The sequence below is a fragment of the Haematobia irritans genome, chromosome 1 (assembly GCF_050003625.1).
Source record: "Haematobia irritans isolate KBUSLIRL chromosome 1, ASM5000362v1, whole genome shotgun sequence".
Lineage (NCBI taxonomy): Eukaryota > Metazoa > Arthropoda > Insecta > Diptera > Muscidae > Haematobia > Haematobia irritans.
Genome location: NC_134397.1, coordinates 206,431,171 through 206,452,980, shown reverse-complemented (window position 1 = coordinate 206,452,980; position 21,810 = coordinate 206,431,171). Strand labels below are relative to the sequence as shown.

The following is a 21,810-nucleotide window of genomic DNA, read 5'->3' as shown; positions in this document are numbered from 1 at the left end:
TAGAAAATCACGGTTTTTTATAACTCTAACTCTGATATCATTTGAAGCTCTTAAATCCGATCAGCAAACATTTTTTGCACTAACTTTTTATTTCATCAAGCAACGACTTCTTTTAGCAGACTTTTTGGTGTTTTAGTAGATTTTTCTGCTGTGTCTACTAACAAATGTCTTTGAAAATGACTGTTTTCCTTCTTTCAGCAGACTTGTTGCTGTTTTAGCAGATTTTTTTCTGCTGTGTCGACTAACAAATTTCTTTGACCCGATTAAAAGTAGTTGCAGTTTAAGAAAAAAATTGGCTTGATGATGAGTAATTCACCACTATTGATGGTGAAATAAACACCGACGATGCACTCTCAAAAAAAATCGCTTCTGTAACATATACCTCAAACACATTTTGCTTCAAGCATATATATTTTCAGGATTGGTCCAACCAAAATATTGTTTGTATTGTTCAAACATATTATGTTTCACCTTAGGGCATACACTGGTAGAAAAATATTTTTAAGGCGCCAATTGGTTACATCCATTATTTTACTTGCAGCATACTCTCTAGGTCTCTCTTTCTAAATACATATATAGGCTATTTCTAAGTTAATATATGTTTGCATATTATATTTATAAACATTTTATGTCTCAAACATAATATGTTCTAACATATATGTCCCAAACATGTTATGCTAGTTTATGAACATTATATGCTTGCACTTAAAAATATTGTCTTAAAAAATTTGAGTTCCAAACATATAATTTTTACATCCAAACATATGAAAAACAGTCTTTTTCGTCCGTGTGGAGAAGGCGTACATCATACCATCCATGAATATTTGGTTATGAGAAATTTCGGCACATCTTCGGAGTCCGTTAACATATATCATGCTAGACAATTTAGTCCATTACGATACCACGGTAATGAACCACTTTCTTAGCCCTGAGTGCTATCCGATTCTATGCTTAGCTCAATGGCAAGGTACATCCTGTAGTGAGCTAACTTATTTAGCTCAGTAAAGGATTTTCCATTTTCTGTAGACTTTCTCTTTTTTAGCAGATTTTTTTGCTGCGTCTACTAACAAATTTCTTTGGGTGTAAAATGTAATCTAATGGTCCTACACCTGTTAAAATTAGTATAATTATAATTTTTTTTAAGGTTATGGATACTAGCTGCGATTTCCATACGCAAGGACCTATTTCGAATTAACCTCTACCCATCTGTAACGTAATGTACACTGAAACAAAAGCATGCCCGGTTCCAAAGATTTTGTCTTTACTTTAAAAATTTTGGTATTGATTCCGAGCCAAAGAAGCGGAGAATACAAGTAAGGATACTTTTAAGACACAATTCTCTTTTAAATTTGGGTTTTGGGTTTGGGTTTCTAGGAAGCCAATTTTAATTTTTCGCCTTTTCACCTTTTGTCTTCATAAGCCATCAAAGTCCCTTAAAAACGAGTTAACGACAACTTTATCTTCCAAATTCACACTCGACTTCCAGTAGAATTTTTGCCATGTTTCAAGTAAAAACGTCTTTAAAATAAAGTGTTGAAAAACATGTCCTATATTTGAACGATTTGTTGCTTTGTAGTGAAGATGCAAAAAGACAACAAATTTAAAGACAATTTCATTAATTTTAAAGAATTTTTCTGAATAATTAAAGTCAAGTTGACCTTAATCCAAACATTTTTTCTTTCATGTAATGATACTCATCTTTAATTGAAATTACTTAAATATAAGGACAATACGACTTCACTGAAAAGTTTATCGACTTTTGGAGAAGGAAAAAATCTTTATATTAGAGAAATGCGTCTTCTATGCTAAGCAAAATTCGCATTCGTATTTTAAATACATTAAATCTTTGACCTCACGACAATATTTTTTTCAGTGTACATCTGTTGAAATTGCACCGAATAGAAACATCCCATTGAAACTTGTCATAAAAACTTCTTGTTGCAGTATGTGACTGCACTGAAAAAAATATTAACCTAACTCCAAGGACAAATTTCTTTAAAAGAAAGAAATTTTAATTTAAAAAAGTTCATAATCATTGCTTTAAACATTTTCTTTTTTAAATTTAGGACACAAATAATTGAAATTTACATCCATTCGTTAAAGTAGCATGTCTTTGAATTTTGATTGAATGCAATAATCTTTAATTAACTGAGACATTGAATCTTAGGATTAATGATAAAAAAAACTTCAGATATAGGCTCCTACTTAATATGAGGATATAGCTTCTTTGGTTTTAAGTTTTTTTTTTTTAAATTAAGAAAATAATTTTTGCTTGAAGTATTAGTATTAATTTGGATATTTTATGTGACATTTATTTTGTACATTAATACCTTTGTTGATATATCGCAAAAACAGAACGAAAATTCGATAGATGTAGCCTAATTTTAAATGAATAGGGCCTAGATTTAAAGTTCCATAAAAATTGTATATATTTTAAAGTGTCATCTTTGGCTCGGAATCCAAGTGAACTTTTTTTTGAGTGTGAATTTACAAATTAAACTTCTTGAGCGACATTAAAGCATATTTTCAACAGATCCACTAGCAATTCGTTCACAAATTTTTATTTTATTAATTTCAATTAATTTATATATCCCTTGTAACCATTGATATGAGCAGATCCGAAAATTGGTAATATATGATTATATCTAATTGCTATAGAATTAGATCTGACACAGGTTCGAGTCACGGTAGGGGAAATATATTTTTAATTTTGTTTATAAATTCGTAACCATTACGTTTTCAGATTATGAACGCTGGTTGTTGTTTTGACAACGTATGGTGTCAGTTTTACGTTGTCAGATTGACCCCATCTGTTCTCAGTTTGACAACACATGAGTGTTGATTCACGTTCATGAACGGATCGTTTCGAAATGACCACGCCGTTCATGATTTTTTTCTATGGGTGTGGTTAGATCGTAAGGGGCCAATTTTGAGATCTATCTAGATCTACCAATTTTTTACACAGAATAGTATTATAATAGTGTATTGTTTATTTAATTTAACTTGGTTTAATTTAATTAGGATAAAATAAACTGTGTTTAATTTAAGAGAAACAATTTAGGTGTAGTTTATTTAAACCGAAAATAAAACACTATGATTTACCCCCATTTGGCAATCTGATTAAACTATATTTAATGCAAGTAATTTTTTTTTCGAGTTTTATAATTTTTACTAACCGAATTTTTTGGGTGTATATAGCCGAAATGAATTAACATTTATCTTAGCAGCATTTGAGAGTGACATCTTCAAAATAATCAAATTACAAATTTAAATAAAACAATAACAAAAACAAAACAATCCGAAAAACGAACCAGTATTCATTACACATTCCGAATAAGATCCTCCTCATAAATAAAACAATCTCAAGAAAATCATCAACATCAACGACTTTATATTGCTTTTCATTAAACGTCAAAGAAAAATGATTGATATGGGAAAAACGTTTTTAACAAAAAATGATGCATCCAAAAACCCACCCATATCACAATCTTGGTGAGTGCACTAATGAGTGAAAATAGTCAATTTAAACTATGAGAATAAAAACGCATACTTGTCGGATCTTTTACGAGTACATTACCTTTGCCAAGGAATAGGGTTCTCAATAGGTCGTCTTCTACAAGGCCTTGTAACACACATCACCCAGCCTCTGCTGCTACGCCTTCCGCCCTTATATGAAAATGTTTAATTTTTTAAGTCTATACTGTTTGAATTTTTCAGCTCAGTATGTGAGTTAAACGTCCACTGATAAGACCGCTTTATTTTGTTTGAAAAATTTACTCAATCATCAAAAACGAAATAATATAACAAAAGGTCTTTGGAAATAAAGATATTTCAATAAAGTATTTTTACGTGGTGTTTTTTTTTGTTGTTGTTTTTGCTTTTTTGGAAGTTCAAAAGCCTTTTGTGTCTTCGTATTTGTTGCACTTATTCCTTAGATCGAAGAAAAACCTCAAAAATATGTTGCGCCATGCTATAACACGTTTATTTGGTCGGGGCTCTCACCAACTGAAGGTGTCACCCAATAATGTAATCCTCATTACCGGGTGTGACTCAGGGTTGGGGTAAGTTTACTCTACAAAAAAATTAATCAATCTCATATATGTATTAAAAATCTCGCATGTTCATATATATATCCATAGAATTATCTGAGAAATTATATTTCGGTAAAAATTTAATTTCTATAGGAAAATTTTGTCAAAATTCCATTTCTATACAGAATTTTGTTAAAATTTCATTTCTATAGGAAATTTTGTCAAAATTTCATTTCTATAGGAAATTTTATCAAAATTTCATTTTTATAGGAAATTTTGTTAAAATTTCATTTCTATAGGAAATTTTGTTAAAATTTCATTTTTATAGGAAATTTTGTCAAAATTTCATTTTTATAGGAAATTTTGTCAAAATTTCATTTTTATAGCAAATTTTGCCAAAATTTAATTTTTATTGGAAATTTTCTCAAAATTTCATTTTTATTGGAAATATTTTCAAATTTTCGTTTCTATAGGAAATTTTGTCAAAATTTTATTTCTATAGAAAATTTTGTCAAAATTTTATTTCTATAGAAAATTTTGTCAAAATTTTAGTTTTATAGAAAATTTTGTCAACATTTTATTTTTATAGAAAATTTTGCGAAAATTTTATTTCTATAGACAATTTTGTCAAAATTTTATTTCTATAGAAATTTTGTCAAATTTCATTACTATAGGAAATTTTGTCAAAATTTCATTTCTATAGAAAATTTTGTCAAAATTTCATTACTAAGGAAATTTCGTCAAAATTTCATTTCTATAGGAAATTTTGTCAAAATTTCATTTCTATAGGAAATTTTGTCAAAATTTCATTTCTATAAGAAATTTTGTCAAAATTTCATTTCTATAGGAAATTTTGTCAAAATTTCATTGCTATAGGAAATTTTGTCAAAATTTCATTTCTTTAGGAAATTTTATCAAATTTTCATTTCTATAGGAAATTTTGTCAAAATTTCATTTCTATAGGAAATTTTGTCAAAATTTCATTTCTTTAGAAATATTTTCAAATTTTCGTTTCTATAGAAATTTCCGTCAAATTTTCATTTCTATAGGAAATTTGGTAAAATTTAGCTTTCTATAGAAAATTTTGATAAAATTTCATTTTTGTAGGAAATTTTGTAACATTTTGCTTTCTATAGGAAATTTGGTCGAAATTCCATTTCTATGGGAAATATTGTTAAAATTTCATTTCTATAGGACATTTTGTCAAAATTTCATTTCTTTAGGAAATTTTATCAAATTTTCATTTTTATAGGAAATTTTGTTAAAATTTCATTTCTTTGGAAATATTTTCAAATTTTCGTCTCTATAGAAATTTTCGTCAAATTTTCATTTCTATAGGAAATTTGGTAAAATTTAGCTTTCTATAGAAAATTTTGTTAAAATTTCATTTTTGTTAGAAATTTTGTAACATTTTGCTTTCTATAGGAAATTTCGTCAAAATTTCATTTCTATAGGAAATTTGGTCAAAATTTCACTTTTATAGGAAATTTGGTCAAAATTTCATTTTTATAGGAAATTTTGTAAAAATTTTATTTCTATAGAAAATTTTGTCAAAATTTCATTTCTATAGAAAATTTTGTCAAAATTTCATTTCTATAGGAAATTTTGTCAAAATTTCATTTCTATAGGAAATTTTGTCAAAATTTCATTTCTATAGGAAATTTTGTCAAAATTTCATTTCTATAGGAAATTTTGTCAAAATTTCATTTCTATAGGAAATTTTGTCAAAATTTCATTTCCATAGGAAATTTTCTCAAAATTTAATTTCTATAGGAAATTTTGTCAAAATTTCATTTCTATAGGAAATTTGGTCAAAATTTCATTTCTATAGGAAATTTTCTCAAAATTTCATTTCTATAGGAAATTTTGTCAAAATTTCATTTCTATAGGAAATTTTCTCAAAATTTAATTTCTATAGGAAATTTGGTCAAAATTTCATTTTTATAGGAAATTTGGTCAAAATTTTATTTTTATAGGAAATTTTGTCAAAATTTTATTTCTATAGAAAATTTTGTCAAAATTTTATTTCTATAGAAAATTTTGTCAAAATTTCATTTCTATAGGAAATTTTGTCAAAATTTAATTTCTATAGGAAATTTTGTCAAAATTTAATTTCTATAGGAAATTTTTTCAAAATTTCATTTCTATAGGAAATTTTGTCAAAATTTCATTTCTATAGGAAATTTTATCAAAATTTCATTTTTATAGGAAATTTGTTAAAATTTCATTTCTATAGGAAATTTTCTCAAAATCTCATTTCTATAGGACATTTTGTCAAAATTCCATTTTTATAGGAAATTTTCTCAAAATTTCATTTCTATAGAAAATTTTGTCAAAATTTCATTTCTATAGGTATTTTGTCAAAATTTCATTTCTATATAAAATTTTCCAAAATTTCATTTCTATAGGAATTTTGTCAAAATTTCATTTCTATAGGAAATTTTGTCAAAATTTCATTTCTATAGAAAATTTTGTAAAAATTCCAAATTTTGTCAAGTATAGGAAATTTTGACAAAATTCCAAATTTTGTCAAGTATAGGAAATTTTGTCAAAATGTCATTGCTAGAGGACATTTCTATCTGACATTTTATCAAAATTTCTTTTCGGTGATAAGGCGGGGCAATGTTTCATTTTTTTTTTCATTAAAACAATTAATTAGAAGTGCACCAATATATACGACGACGATTATAGTTTTATCAAATCTTATCAAATCATGAATGGAAAAGATCTAAAACATTGTTTGTTTGTGAAAAAGAAAAAGTATTTTTTATATATGGGAATATATTTATTTTGCTATGGATGACTTTGCCTGGAATCTTCCTTCCAACTGCAATGTATTTTGTTTTATAGGGCATTGATTATACAGTTTAACCCTTTGACGACGAATGACACATATATGGTCCATTTCGTATTTCCGTTGTATAGTCTACAATTAAAACAAAAAATAGATTCTATCGACGTAGAACACATGTAGGTATGAAGTTGTAAATTTAGATTGGAGTATGTGTGCCTACTTTGTGTTGGGGAAAGTAATAAATATGAAATATATGGAATTTGTTCACTAATAATATTTTTATATTTCAGGTATTGGTTATCTGAGGTGGCTGCATTTATAGTATAATGTATATCAACTCCTTTTTTAACGATAACCGTCTAATTCGGTTACATAGTTTTTCTAAAAAGATAGGGACACTAATGGGTCACATGTGTCCCATTCATCGTCTAGGGTCAGAAAAAGGGTTGACCAACACAATGTATGGATACTCATTACTATTATTATCACAAAAAAACTTTAAATATTCTTGGCTTATAAGAAAAATAACTTTTTTAACAATAAATTTGTCAAACTTACAAAAAGTGCTCAAAACCATATACGCATGGTCATGCATACTTGCTAAGTCGCTTATTTTGTTGCTCATGACGTATTTTGTAGTGAATTATATAAAGTATTAAAAACAAATCTGACTATATATTTACCTTTGTCCCATGAAATTTCTCGTAGAAGGAAATATATTTTTTTACATTGTGAATATAAATTCGCAAGAAAAAACGGTTAATTCTTCGTCGTCAAAGGGTTAAGCAGATTTTATTTCCATAGTGGACATATGTATCTATATACCTATCTTTATAATATTAAACATTGTTGAAGTTTACTATTTTGTTTAATGGATATTTTAAATTTCCGCTAAATTGGATAAAAATAACAAAAATACCCATATAAACTATTATCGTATAAGGTAATGACCATAAAAGAACAGTACACTGAAAAAATATTGTTGTGAGGCCAAAGATTTCAGGTTTTTTTTAGTGTACACGCAGAGAAGGAAAATGACCACCCCATTCATTTCATTTCAGTTATTTATTCATTCTATATTCAAGAGCAAAATGTTGTTCGATGAATAGGAACCTTTTATGTTTTCTCCATAAGCATATACATGCTTGCAGAGAAAATCACTTGATTGCGACAAGCATGTTACATGTTCACCGCCTAAAAATATGATTTTGCTTTTAAACATGTTTGGGGTGATCATATACCTTCTATGGGTGTAGCTTCTGGCAAATGCTAGACCACCGCAACTTATGAGTAGAGGACAAATTGGTTTGTCGAAATTGGTCAGTATCGGTCCATGTTTTGGTATAGCCCCATATAGACCGATCTCCCGATTTTACTTCTTGGGCGTCTAGAAACTGTATTTACAATCCGATTTGCCTGAAATTAGAAATCTAGAGGTATTTTGGGACCATAAAGAGGTGTGTCGAAAATGGTCAGTATTGGTCCATGTTTTGTTTCTTGGGCGTCTAGAAAGTGTATTTGCTATCCGATTTGCCTGAAATTGAAAATCAAGAGGTATTTTAGGACCACAAATTGGTGTGTGGAAAATGGGGTGTATCGGTCCATGTTTTGGTGTAGCCCCCATATAGACCGATCTCCCGATTTTATTTCTTGGACTTCTAGAATCCGTAGTTTTTATCCAATTTGCCAGAAATTAGAAATCTAGAGGTATTTTAGGACCATAAAGAGGTGTATCGAAAATGGTCCGTATCGGTCCATGTTTTGGTATAGCCCCCATATGGACCGATTTCCCGACTTTGTTTCTTGGGCGTCAAGAAAGTGTATTTTCTATCCTATTTGCCTGAAATTGAAAATCAAGAGGTATTTTAGGACAATAAATGTGTGTGTATCGGTCCATGACCAAGACCAATCTCCCGATTTTACTTCTTGGGCTTCCAGAATCGGTAGTTTTTATCCAATTTGCCAGAAATTAGAAATCTAGAGGTATTTTAGGACCATAAAGAGGTGTGTCGAAAATGGTCCGCATCGGTCCATGTTTTACTCCCGATTTTACTTCTTGGGCTTCCAGAATCGGTAGTTTTTATCCAATTTGCCAGAAATTAGAAATCTAGAGGTATTTTAGGACCATAAAGAGGTGTGTCGAAAATGGTCCGCATCGGTCCATGTTTTACTTCTTGGGCGTCTAGAAACTGTATTTACAAACCGATTTGCCTGAAATAAGAAATCTAGAGGTATTTTGGGACCATAAAGAGGTGTGTCGAAAATGGTCAGTATCGGCCGATGTTTTGGTATGGACCCCATATGGACCAATTTCCCGATTTTGTTTCTTGGCCGTCTAGAAAGTGTATTTTCTCTACGATTTGCCTGAAATTGCAAATCAACAGGTATTTTAGGACCACAAATTGGTGTGTCAAAAATGGTCCACATCGGTCCATGTTTTGGTATAGCCCCCATATGGACTGTTCTCCCGATTTTACTTATTGGGCTTGTATAATTCGTAGTTTTTACCCAATTTGTCTGAAATTTGAGGACCTTTAAGAAGTGTGTCGAAAATGGTGAGAATTGGTCCATGTTTTGGCATAGCCCCCATGTAGACCTACCTCCCGAATCTGTAGTTTTTTATCCACTTCGCCTAAAATTGGAAACCTAGGTATTTTAGGACCACAAATATGTCAGCCAAATATGGTGTGTATCGGTACATGTTTTGGTATAGCCTCCATATAGACCGATCTCCCAATTTAACTCCTTGGGCTTCTAGAAACCGTAGTTTTTATCAAATTTCCCGAAAATGTAAATATACTGGTATTTTATACCCTCAAAAATCTGTATCGCATTTATTTTTACTGGTCCATTACGTATGTAAGACATCGATGTAGACCGATTTCATTTCCTAAGGGTATAGCAGACGCACTGATCATAAACATTTCTTGAAACTGAAAGTAAAATTTCCAGATTTTACTCCTCGTAATCATTTTAATAATGGCGGAAAAAAACCAACAGATTTAAGATTTCAAATCAAGACTTTATTTCATCATTTACACGAAATGTTTATGATTTCTCTAAAACTCAAACAAAATTGTTTCTCATAAATCCAGAATCTGATCTAGTCTTCATAGGTAGAATCTTAACATTTATCTTCGGGAAGCGTACTGGTTAAACTGATCTGCTTGGGAGAATATCTGTCATCAAATCCCCTGAAATTCTATATATTATCAAATAATCCGCTACGGCGAAGAGTTTTCAAAGTGAACTATTCATGGTGGTGGGTATTTAAGATTCGGCCCGACCAAACTTACTAATGTATGTACTTGTTTTTAATTAAGAAAACCGGTTTTACATTTACCTGGATTTCTATACTGTCATTTATTTGTGCATAAATAGTTTTGTTAATAATTCGCAAAAAGATAATTAAATATCGATTAATGAAATCTTTATCCTACACGCAAAAAAATATTTGTTGTCTTCAATCACGAAATTAATTGATCCAATTAATTTTTAATTGAAATGTCTTCAAACACTGAAATAATAGTATCAATTAAAAAAAATATTTCAATTAATTAAAAAAACTAAAAATGAATTGATCCAATTAAAAAATTAATTGATACTATTAATTTGTGTGATTGATTTTTGTTTCAATTAAAACATTTGTTGAATCAATTAAATTTTTAATTGAATATTTTTTAAAACTCAATTAAGACTTTAATTGGAAAAATGTTCGTGAAATTTGTTTCTGTGTATAGCCAACAAAATATTGACCTAATATGAAAATTAAATTTTAGTACACGCAATTATTACAATATTAAGGAGAAATTTCTTTAAAATAAGGATATTTTTAATAAAAGAAAGTTCATAAACTTTGTTTTAGAAATTTTATTCTTTGAAATTTACGTCCCTGTTTGAAAATCATATGTCTTTGAAATAAGGCAAAATTTCCGAAAAATAAAGAAAAACTTTTTTGATTAAAAAAAATAATCTTAAAAAGCTTTAAAACTAGGCTAAGGCAAAAATAAACAATTTTTTTATAAAAACAATAGTATGTGTCCAGTGATCTTTCTTCACAATTACTGTTTTTTTCTCAGCAATTTTTTTTTCCTATTTTAGAAAAACTTTCGAATGAATTTTATATACATACATATGTATACATTGTATATCCTTTATTTACTCTATTTTGAATCCAATATCAATTTGCCTTTCAGATATTCGCTGGCCTTATATTGTCATTCATTGAATATGACCGTCATTTCAGCATGCCACAATGTCAATTCTGCAGGAGCGAAAATGTTACAGCATCTGGATGATTCGAAGCGTATGATAACAATTGAACTTGATCTACGTGAAGCTGAGAGCATAGGAAGAGTTCAAAGATACTTGCATGATATGCTGAATAATGGAAATGAATATAAATTCAGTGCGCTGGTTAATAATGCGGGTGCTATGTGCTTTGGAGAATTTGAATGGCAGACATGGCAGCAAATTGAAATGCAAATTGAGATTAATTTATTGGGAACAATGCGATTGACCAGAGTATTGATGCCGTTGGTGAGACAACATCAGGCTCGCATCATAAATATAACAAGTCATTGTGGTTTACAGGTAAAAATCAAAAAACAAAAAAAAACATGATATATGGAATTTTATGAATGATTTAATTTAATTTTTGTGGCTATATCTTTGCTAGGCTTTACCAGCCCTATCACCATATGCTGCATCAAAAGCTGGATTACGATTCTGGACGGATTCCCTCCGTATGGAGATGCAACAATATGGTGTTGAAGTTATCAATTTTATACCTGGATCTTTTGTAATGTCCAGCAATATATCAGCCCGCCAGCAAGAGCATGCTAAAGCTATGTATGAGGAGTTTAGCGATGCACAACGTATATTCTATACTCCATATTTCAAACGATTCAATGAATACCTAACTGTGATTTCCGGTTTTAAACCACCAAATGCTGTGAATGATATTGATTTGTTGAACAAATTTAAAGATTCCCTAACAAATACACAACCAAAAGCCTTGTATATACATGAACCATGGCGGTAAGTACATATAGGCAGTATCGATATCGAATAAGCGACATTCTCGAATAATCACACTAAAATGGCGTTTTCGATCATTTTAAACAAGTAGGAACACCACACGCTCACAAAAAATCGCTTCTGTAACATATACTCCCAAACATATTTTGCTTCAAGCATATACATTTTTGGGTATTGCCCAAACATTTATATGTTTGATCTCTACCAATATATAATATGTTTGAAAGCATATTGGTCTAAACAATATATGTTTGGGTAGTCTAAGTTCCAAACAGTTTTGTATTTTTGCATCCAAATTCAATAATGTTGTCTTCCAAAAAACAATATGTTATTATGTGACCATATAATATGTTTGGAAGCATTTTGCACCCAAAAATATTATATGCTTAAAAAAAATTCTCCCAAACAATATTGTGCTCAAAATTTTATTTATTTATTTATATATTTACAATCATAATGAATTATGAAAATAAACAGGTAATATAGGTGCTAACAACATAGGTTTTCGACCTGAATGCTCAAAATTTTGTTTCTGCCCAATTGTATATTCCCCGACATCTTTCTCACTTCCACGAGATTTTTTTAGTTCTTAGCACCTTTTTCTGTAATACAAACATTGTAGAAGAAATTATTCAATTTTATGATTTTTTTATTTTAATTTTACCTTTTGCCGGACGGGGATTCGAACAGCGGACCACACAGTTTGTAAGGATCAAAGAAGTAGCTGATCAATTGCCCAAGGAAAAATAAAATGTTAATTTTGTAATAACAAGCAACAACCACCAACTTAATTCAATATCGCTCCCTGTTAAATAGCGCTCCAAGCTACTAAACACATATATGTTTATAGGCTATTTCTAAATTAATATATGTTTGCATTCAAGCATATTATATTTACTAACATTTTATGTCCCAAACATAATATGTTCTAACATATTAACATATATGTCCCAAACATGTTATGCTAGTTTATGAACATTATATGCTTGCACTCAAAAATATTGTGTTTAAAAATTTGTGTTCCAAACATATAATGTTTATAGCCAAACATATGAAAAACAGTCTTTTTCAACCGTGCAGAAAAGGAAACAAAAAAAAAACAATATATTAAAAATATACCTTGTATTTGGAAAAAATCTGAATATCAGCTTTTGTTTGCTGATATCTTTTAGGAGCTTTTAAGGATATTAGAATGTAAGGTTAAACAAAAATATGTTTAGGGTAACATTTTAAAACCTTAAAAATTTATAAGTTCTCTAGACCATGAAGTGCAAAAATATAACAGCAGACACCGGCTGTTGTTTTTAGCAGACTTTTTTCGCTAATTGTATATATACACAGAAAAACAATTTTCCAATTCAATCATGAAAGTATTTGATCCAATTAATTATTTAATTGAAATATCTTCAATCAAGAAAATGTTAGTATCAATCAGGGATGGAAAATACAATTTTTAAGACAGTACAAATAAGGTATTTTTTGAGCGAAAAGGTACTTTTCACTAAATTTCAAATAAAATTCTATTGGAAAATTATTGTCAAGGGCTCCTTTAGAAATAAAATGTTGACAAAATCTTCTATAGAAATAAAATTTCCATAAAATTTTCTATGGAAATAAAATTTTGACAAAATTTTCTATGAAAATAAAATTTTCCATAGAAAATGTTCTATAGAGATAAAGTTTTGGCAAAATTTTCTATAGAAATAAAATGTTGACAAAAAATAAAAAAAATAATTTTTTGACAAAATTTTCCAAAAGAAAACATTTTGACAAAGTTTTCTAGAAATAAAACTTTGACAAAATTTTTTTGATAGTTTTTGGTAAGATTTTCTCCAAATGTTGGTAGATTATTTTTCTCTCAAGTTTCGACCGTGACTGTAATTGCTTTTATAAAAATTGAGATTTTCTTCCCGCATGAACTTGTTTGCTTTGCCAAATTTGAAAAAGACTATTAGCAAATAAGTTTGTTAAAGACTGTCTCAAAATATTAAAATATTAAATATTTCCATCCATAAAATATTTTCCATCCCTGGTATCAATCACAGAATTAATTAGAAATAAAAAAATGTATTTGATTATAAAATTTTTTGATTTCTTCTGGCACTTTAACTGTTTCAATTAAAAATTTTATTGATTTTGGTCAACAATTAAATTAATTTTTTTAACCCATTAACGCCCCAAATTAAACTGCCGGACAAAAATTGATTTTATGAGTTTTTATAACCTCAGTAACGACTAAATAAAAAGATTTAAATAGAAATAAAAAACAGACACTTTTTAGAAAAAAGGGTGTTCCGTGGAGACATTGGGAAGATTAAATATGAAATTCTCCAAAAATCTCTACGAACTATTTTAAACTTTTCTAATAAAATAAACTTAAAAAGATGTTATATGCGAAGAATTATAGATTTTAGATCACTTGGTACACATAAAGTATTTTACGAAACTGCACTGAATATGACACTTGTTTATCAAATGCCACCAAGTGTCTTTGTTTATAGATCAGATGCAGTATAAGGCGTTCATACGTGTATTTAAAATTACAAAAACAACGGGTAGCTCATAGTTGTTTGACTTTAAACAGGTGCCCACATATTGGGACAGAGGGCGGTAATGGGTTAATTTTATTTATTATATTATTGTTTACTAATTTATAAATATTTTTCATTTTCTTGTAATTTTACAAGAGTTTATACTTTCTTATGAATTTTCCGTTTGTAAATATAGCTCTTCCTTACTGAGTGCTACCCGATTCCATGTTAAGCTCAATGACAAGGGACCTCCTTTTTATAGCCGAGTCCGAACGGCGTTCCACATTGCAGTGAAACCACTTAGAGAAGCTTTGAAACCCTCTGAAATGTCACCAGCATTACTGAGGTGGGATAATCCACCGCTGAAAAACTTTTTGGTGTTCGGTCGAAGCAGGAATCGAACCCACGACCTTGTGTATGCAAGGCGGGCATGCTAACCATTGCACCACGGTGGCTCCCGTCACAAAAATGATAGTATCAATTAAAAAATTAATTGATAACAGGTTGGCTTATAAAACCCCAGTCTAACAAAGAAAAACACATTTTTTTGTCAAAATTCGTTTTTATTATTCAACATAGTTCCCTTCAAGAGCGATACAACGATTATAACGACCTTCCAATTTGTTGATACCATTTTGGTAATACTCCTTCCGTTTTGTCTCAAAATAGGCCTCAGTTTCAGCGATCACCTCTTCATTGCAGCCAAATTTTTTCCCTGCGAGCATCCTTTTGAGGTCTGAGAACAAGAAAAAGTCGCTGGGGGGCCAGATCTTGAGAATATGGTGGGTGGGGAAGCAATTCGAAGCCCAATTCATGAATTTTTGCCATCGTTCTCAATGACTTGTGGCACGGTGCGTTGTCTTGGTGGAACAACACTTTTTTCTTCTTCATATGGGGCCGTTTTGCCGCGATTTCGACCTTCAAACGCTCCAATAACGCCATTTTTTATTATTGTTTTAATTTTTTTTTTTGTTTATATACTTTTGTATTTCTACTTTTAATTTTAAATTTTTTTTGTTAATCTATTAGTGATTTTTATTTAATGTACTTAATGCTTATTATACTTTTATCTGTTTTACTACCAATTTGTAATCAAATGCTATAGATACTTGTCTAATCACATACTGTAATAATAAGATTGTAAATCTTGTTGTATGTGATACAATAAATATATAAATAAATATAAATAGTCACTGTTAATGGTTTTTCCCTTCTCAAGATAATCGATAAAAATTATTCTATGCGCATCCCAAAAAACAGAGGCCATTACTTTGCCAGCGGACTTTTGAGTCTTTCCACGCTTCGGAGACGGTTCACCGGTCGCTGTCCACTCAGCCGACTGTCGATTGGACTCAGGAGTGTAGTGATGGAGCCATGTTTCATCCATTGTCACATATCGACGGAAAAACTCGGGTGTATTACGAGTTAACAGCTGCAAACACCGCTCAGAATCATCAATACGTTGTTGTTTTTGGTCAGATGTGAGCTCGCGCGGCACCTATTTTGCTCAGAGCTTCCGCATATCCAAATATTGATGAATGATATGACCAACACGTTCCTTTGATATCTTTAAGGCCTCTGCTATCTCGATCAACTTTATTTTACGGTCATTCAAAATCATTTTGTGGATTTTTTGATGTTTTCGTCGGTAACCACCTCTTTCGGACGTCCACTGCGTTCACCGTCCTCCGTGCTCATTTCACCACGCTTGAATTTTGCATACCAATCAATTAACTACTATTAATTTTTGTGATTGATTTTTGTTTCAATTAAAAAATTTGTTGAATCAATTTTAATTGAATATTTTTTAAAACTCAATTAAGACTTTAATTTAAAAAATTGTGCAATGAAACTAATTATTTACGAATATTCAATTATATAATTTTCAATTGTTTTTTATATGGAACTATTTTTGATATAATTAAAATGTAAAATGTCAATCATTTTCTCAATTGACTTCATTTTTGAATTTAAATAAAAAGATAGTTAATTTATCAATTGACTTTTTAGTTGGATTGTATTTTTTGTGATATTTTTTTCTATGTATGTACAACGATCAAATTAAATTAACACAATTAACATTTTAATTAAATAAAAATAATTTGAATCTGTACAAACTTGTCCGGGCGTAATGAGTTTCTATATACACAGGAAAAAATATCATTAAAAACTTAACTGACACAATTAACTTTTTAATCGCATTAAAAAAGTCATTCAAGAAAATGAATGACATTTTTACGTTAAAAATTTTAATAGAACCAATTAAAAAATTAATTGAAATTGCCAAAGAAATCTTTTATTTGTTACTTGGTTAAATAATAAAAAGAAACAAAAACAATTTTTTGTTCATAAAAAAACACACATGCTAAAGACTAAGTTGTTGATTTAAGCTATTGTCGCTGAATTTGCTACTACACCGAAATAATTCATTTATTAGTTTTTTTCGAAACTTTCTCCATTAACTTTGTAAGTTTTGAAGGTTTTTAATAGGCTTTTGGTCACTTATTTTTTAGTAAATAAAAAAAATTTGTTTTCATTTTATTTATTTATTATTTCTTTTCATGAACTATTTTTCGTATATTCTTCATTAAAACAACGAAACCTTCAATATATTCAATACGAAGAAATTTTATGAAAATATTTCTTCATTAATTTGCCATTATAACGAAAATTTGTTCATTCATTGTTCGAAATTTTTGTTATGAATATTTTATGAAAATTCAGCATTAAAATTCGTAAAAAGTACCAAAAAATGCATGAAGAAGTTTCAATAAAATTGCAAATTTTCCCTCTGCGACACAATATTGATATTGTCTCCTAGAATGTGTACACCTTTTTTCAATTCAAATCAACGAAATTTTTCAAAGCTCTTTTTCAATTCTCTAACCCAAAGAAGTCAACGAAATTTTTCAAAGTATCAAGCAGATTTGAGTCAATCTATAATGTACCAATGAGTTAATATTATGTATATAGAAGCTAATCCAAAATTTTCAATATTTTAAATTAGAAATATTTTTTATACAATTACAATTAAATTTTCAAGCATTATCTAAATGTCTTTACTTTAATTTTATTAAAAAAATAATTGTATCTTTTAATGTTATAATTGATTGCATTTTGAATTTCAATCAAGTTTTTAGCTGAAAAATTTTTTTTTTGTAAAGGCATGTGGACACCCATATTTAGGCATGGTAAATCTCTAGTGCCGGACATGCTGACATTTGACAAAGAATCGATAAGTTTTAGATTCGATATGTGAAAATGGATAAAAATCCATAATTACTCTCTGAAGTCCAATCAACAGTCGACTGGCAAGGAATAAATTTGGACTGCACTCTAAAGAAAAAGTTAGAAATAACAGCAAAAAATATAGTTATTCTAGCTGGAGAGATTTTTCTATTTGCAGCGAAATTTTAACAAAATTTGGGAGAATAGCTTTAAAGAAAAATAACTAACAACGCCTTTAAGCAAACAGTGATTTCTTTCTCATTTTCTGCTGACCGTTTGCTTTTAGCAGAATTTACAAATGATGATAAACAATAGATTTTATGTTGTACTAAAAAAATTCATAAACCCTACAAAGGACACTACACACATTCAGTTTAAAGCTAAATCCCCCATTTGATAATATAAAAACCCTAAAATGAAATAAAATATTTATTCTTTATTTTTCAGTTATAAACTATATCGTTTATTATTCCGCATATGTCCTACACCTTTAGTGGACTGGTTATGTGTAAAATTTTGTGCAATGCCGACATACCAGCAAGTGCAGGAAGACCTGCATTCATCGACAAATAAAAATTGTATTCAAAATAATTAAGATGATAATTTACCTATTGATGTATTGTTTTCAACATTTTTTTATTAGATTTTTCGCAATTTAATTTTTGTATAAATATGTACGTTTATTTCTAGATATTAAGAAAATTTTGTGGAGTAATAAAAAAAATCATACTCAATTCTAAGAAATTAAAATAAAATGAAAACTATTTGACAAAACATGGCGTAAAAAAGTAAACATAGTCGATGGTTCGAGTGATAATGTAGCAACCTAAAACAATTTGATTGGCAAAACTATTCTAAAACAGGTAAGAATCAGTCTGTAGGCTAGCACTACAGATTTTAAGTCTATTCTATTCGGAGGCCCACCAGTTCAAAAAATAACTCCATCTTCTAGATGGTTAGGTTGGGTTATGTGGCAGCCCGATGTACCAGGCTCACTTAGACTATTCAGTCCATTGTGATACCACATTCTCTCTTATCTAGATACTCAAGAAGTGAATTCGGTTGCTCGGTCTATTGGAGGAACATGTCCACCATCTTTGGTAGATTGTTTTAGAAGTTTATAGCATTGCTTATACCGATCTTTGGCCAAAATAGTATCAAAAGTCTGACTTCTAGGACCTCAGGAACTGTATATGGCCCGATATAGCTTTTCTTCGAATTAGACCAGTCTGTAGACAAAACACGAATCTGAGCCAAGTTTCGAATGGTTGCAGCAGATTACAATTATCTGTCCAATCTTAGTCTACACTCATCAATAACATATATGATCGGATTTTGATATTTCGATCCATTGCTTTTGAAGGTTATAATCTTCCGATTGCTTCAAGAGAAGAAATAATTCTTAAATAATGGCATTCATTTATCCGACCATTTCACATCTAGTCGTGATTTTGTATAAACATATATAAACCAAATCTACAACTTATTGCATTGGAAACGTTTGACCTTTTGATGGTACGAGTGATGAATGGACTTCAAAAGCTGAATTCTACACTTAGCACTCCATTCAAAGTCCGAAAATATGACCATGTCGACGTTCATATCCAGCAAATGACCAAACATAATATTAGGCGAAGGATATCATGATTGCCCGATATTCTCCACATGATACAATTTCAATGCCGATTAGAGGGAGGATAGGGATATCTTAAACAGACGAATTCTTCGTATTACGTAGCGGGTTTTACTTCTTTTCCTTGAATTCTATATACGAATAACGGTCACAAAAATTTTTTATAGATTCGATGTCCTCAAAGATAGACCCACAAGTACAGACATGTGGGATGGCTTGAATTGGGTGAGACCGGTTGCTATTTGCTAATGTTGAATCAAGCTGTGATCGATTCACCAACAATATATATTTCTTCTAAACTTATCGCCGGTTTTAATGTACAAAATAAATGAATGCCTTAGTTCTAATATTTTGTTAATATTGCGCATCAAATTGACCACAACTTTTTTTAAACACTTCCTGGCATTTCACATAATAATATTGTTTTTAACCAGATTTGCCATCTTTTGTTTTTGGATTGTTGATTTAGTATTTTTAAATTGTTTCGGATAAACAAATAAATAATTATATATTTTCCTTTCTTCATGGACACACAAATATTTATCACTCAAACCATATCCCTTTGGGAAAATAATTGGAAAGAATTAAAGCCAACTTGTGTATAAATAAGGACATATAATTTGTTTTTACTACGTAAATAAACCATATTTGATTACTCATAGTGTAGATTTTTCTGTGGTTGTGGATTAGGATTATCCCAACCATTGTCCATTGAGTCTTGGTTGCCTCCTCGACCAAATACTGCCATTAAATATATGAGTACTATGAAAGCTAAGACACCGCTAAGTACCAAAAACCATGTGCGTCTCCAAGGTGGTCGAGAGGATGGGGCATAGAATCTTCTGGACCAACGAGAGAAGATTTCGGCTGGGGTGCGACGAGCATACTTATTTTCATCTCTGTCAGAGCCTCCTATGGGTGATTGTCTTGGGAGCAAAGGACGACGACTGCTGGCTGTTTTTTTGGTTTGATTAAAATAATGTGTCAACTACTACTGTGTACTATACTTTTAGACCACATACTACAAGTTGGGCATAAATACAAATTGAGATTTTAGCGCAAATTAATTTAATAAATTATACTGAGTAGTAATTTTGGGTCAATTTGATTTGATAAGTTTTTATAATCTAAATATTACCGCTTATTTTCTATTTACCAATACTATAAACGCAAAATGCCAAAACTCGCAGAATTTCCTTTGGTTTTTCTTAAATTTGTACTCTTGATTTCAGTTACAATTTAAAAAATCTCAATTTTCATTTGTGGCCTCCCTTTTGTGCGGTCCATATATAAACGGAAAACTTACCATGTATATCATTGCCTGAGGGAGGATTAAATGCATCCATAAGCAAAACGGAATGTGGACTATCATTTTTCATTGTGGTATTAGCAAATACACCACCATTCACTTTGGAACGTTCGACCGAAGTATTACTACTATTTTGATTACTGTGATGTACTTTTGTCATGCCACTCATGGCCGCATTAGATGATGACATATTGGAAAGATTTTTTTGACTTGGGGCAAATTCATCACTTAACTGTAGACAATAGAAAATCAATATTCATTCATTACAAGAAATTGTCATTTGCCACAACTTACCAGAGCTAAACCTAAGCCATTACGTCCCCAATTAGTTTGAGACAGTTTTTGCTTTAAAGCTTCTGCTATAGGTGATATCAAGTTTGATGTTGGAAATATGTCTGTATCGCAAACGGGACAAAGATGTCCACTTGGAGCTGTGTTTGCTGGCAATGCACCTTGACGTGCATTCAAACAATCCCAATGGAACACATCTGAAAGGTAAATCAATATTTACAATTTGTTCCCTAAGCTTGTTAATCTCATACTTACGATAACACACCAAACGAACACATTCACCCTCTTCCAGGCCAGTGGAGCACAGGGTGCAATTTGACACATAGTCACTGTCTCTTAGCCATTGCAAATAAGACTGCACTATGCACTGTAAATTCAAAAATACCGACATGAGATCATTCACACATAAATTATGATTAGTTGTTTGGGTGTGGGAATACCTTGGGATGACTCTGAAGCATACAATGTTCACAAACATTAACTCGATGTTCAAAACAAAACTGATTCGTAACTTGTCTCTTCGGACATTTGCACAAACCCATCTTTTATAAAATTTTCGTTTATTTCTACTCGTATGTAGGAAAATTAATACAACACATTTAAGTGCCTCAAATAAATTAGATCGTATTGTTATTTACTTTATAAATTAACAGTAAATATTATATTCGTTTTAATTTTTTACTTAATATAAAGAAAGAAATGACCCGACTTTTTGACAATTGCCGATGACAGGCCACGTATAGTGTCGTTAATGGACATGGTAACCTTGTTATTCTATGTAATAGTATCTCGTATCTGTTACTAACAGAACCCGTATTTACACTCGTTACTTTTTATTCTCTCACTATAATGTAATCTTTTATCATGGAATATTCATTCGTATCCAATACTTCAATTGTACAACATCTTTCCATTGTAACCATTATTGAATAAATAATTAATATTACTGTTAA

At 30.0% G+C, this 21,810-nt stretch overlaps 2 protein-coding genes across 3 annotated transcripts; one reads left to right on the top strand and one right to left on the bottom strand.

Annotated features, from left to right (window-relative positions):
• Nucleotides 1-3,728: 3,728 nt before the first annotated feature.
• Nucleotides 3,729-18,398, top strand: sro (SDR family oxidoreductase shroud). Of its 2 annotated transcripts, XM_075292640.1 has the most exons (5): nucleotides 3,763-3,810; nucleotides 3,936-4,061; nucleotides 11,022-11,418; nucleotides 11,504-11,865; nucleotides 18,072-18,398. In XM_075292640.1, exons 2-5 carry the CDS (start codon nucleotides 3,958-3,960, stop codon nucleotides 18,217-18,219), a joined length of 1,011 nt encoding a protein of 336 aa, XP_075148755.1. In that variant the 5' UTR covers nucleotides 3,763-3,810; nucleotides 3,936-3,957; the 3' UTR covers nucleotides 18,220-18,398. The 2 variants fall into 2 exon arrangements, with proteins under 2 accessions (XP_075148754.1, XP_075148755.1); XM_075292639.1 differs by having other exon boundaries at nucleotides 3,729-4,061.
• Nucleotides 18,399-19,852: 1,454 nt separating this feature from the next.
• Nucleotides 19,853-21,601, bottom strand: LOC142222482 (zinc finger protein-like 1 homolog). Its single transcript, XM_075292642.1, has 5 exons — nucleotides 21,298-21,601; nucleotides 21,113-21,224; nucleotides 20,861-21,054; nucleotides 20,564-20,798; nucleotides 19,853-20,211 (listed from the first exon to the last, which is right to left on the bottom strand). Exons 1-5 carry the CDS (start codon nucleotides 21,397-21,399, stop codon nucleotides 19,910-19,912), a joined length of 945 nt encoding a protein of 314 aa, XP_075148757.1. The 5' UTR covers nucleotides 21,400-21,601; the 3' UTR covers nucleotides 19,853-19,909.
• Between the last annotated feature and the right edge of the window lie 209 nt (nucleotides 21,602-21,810).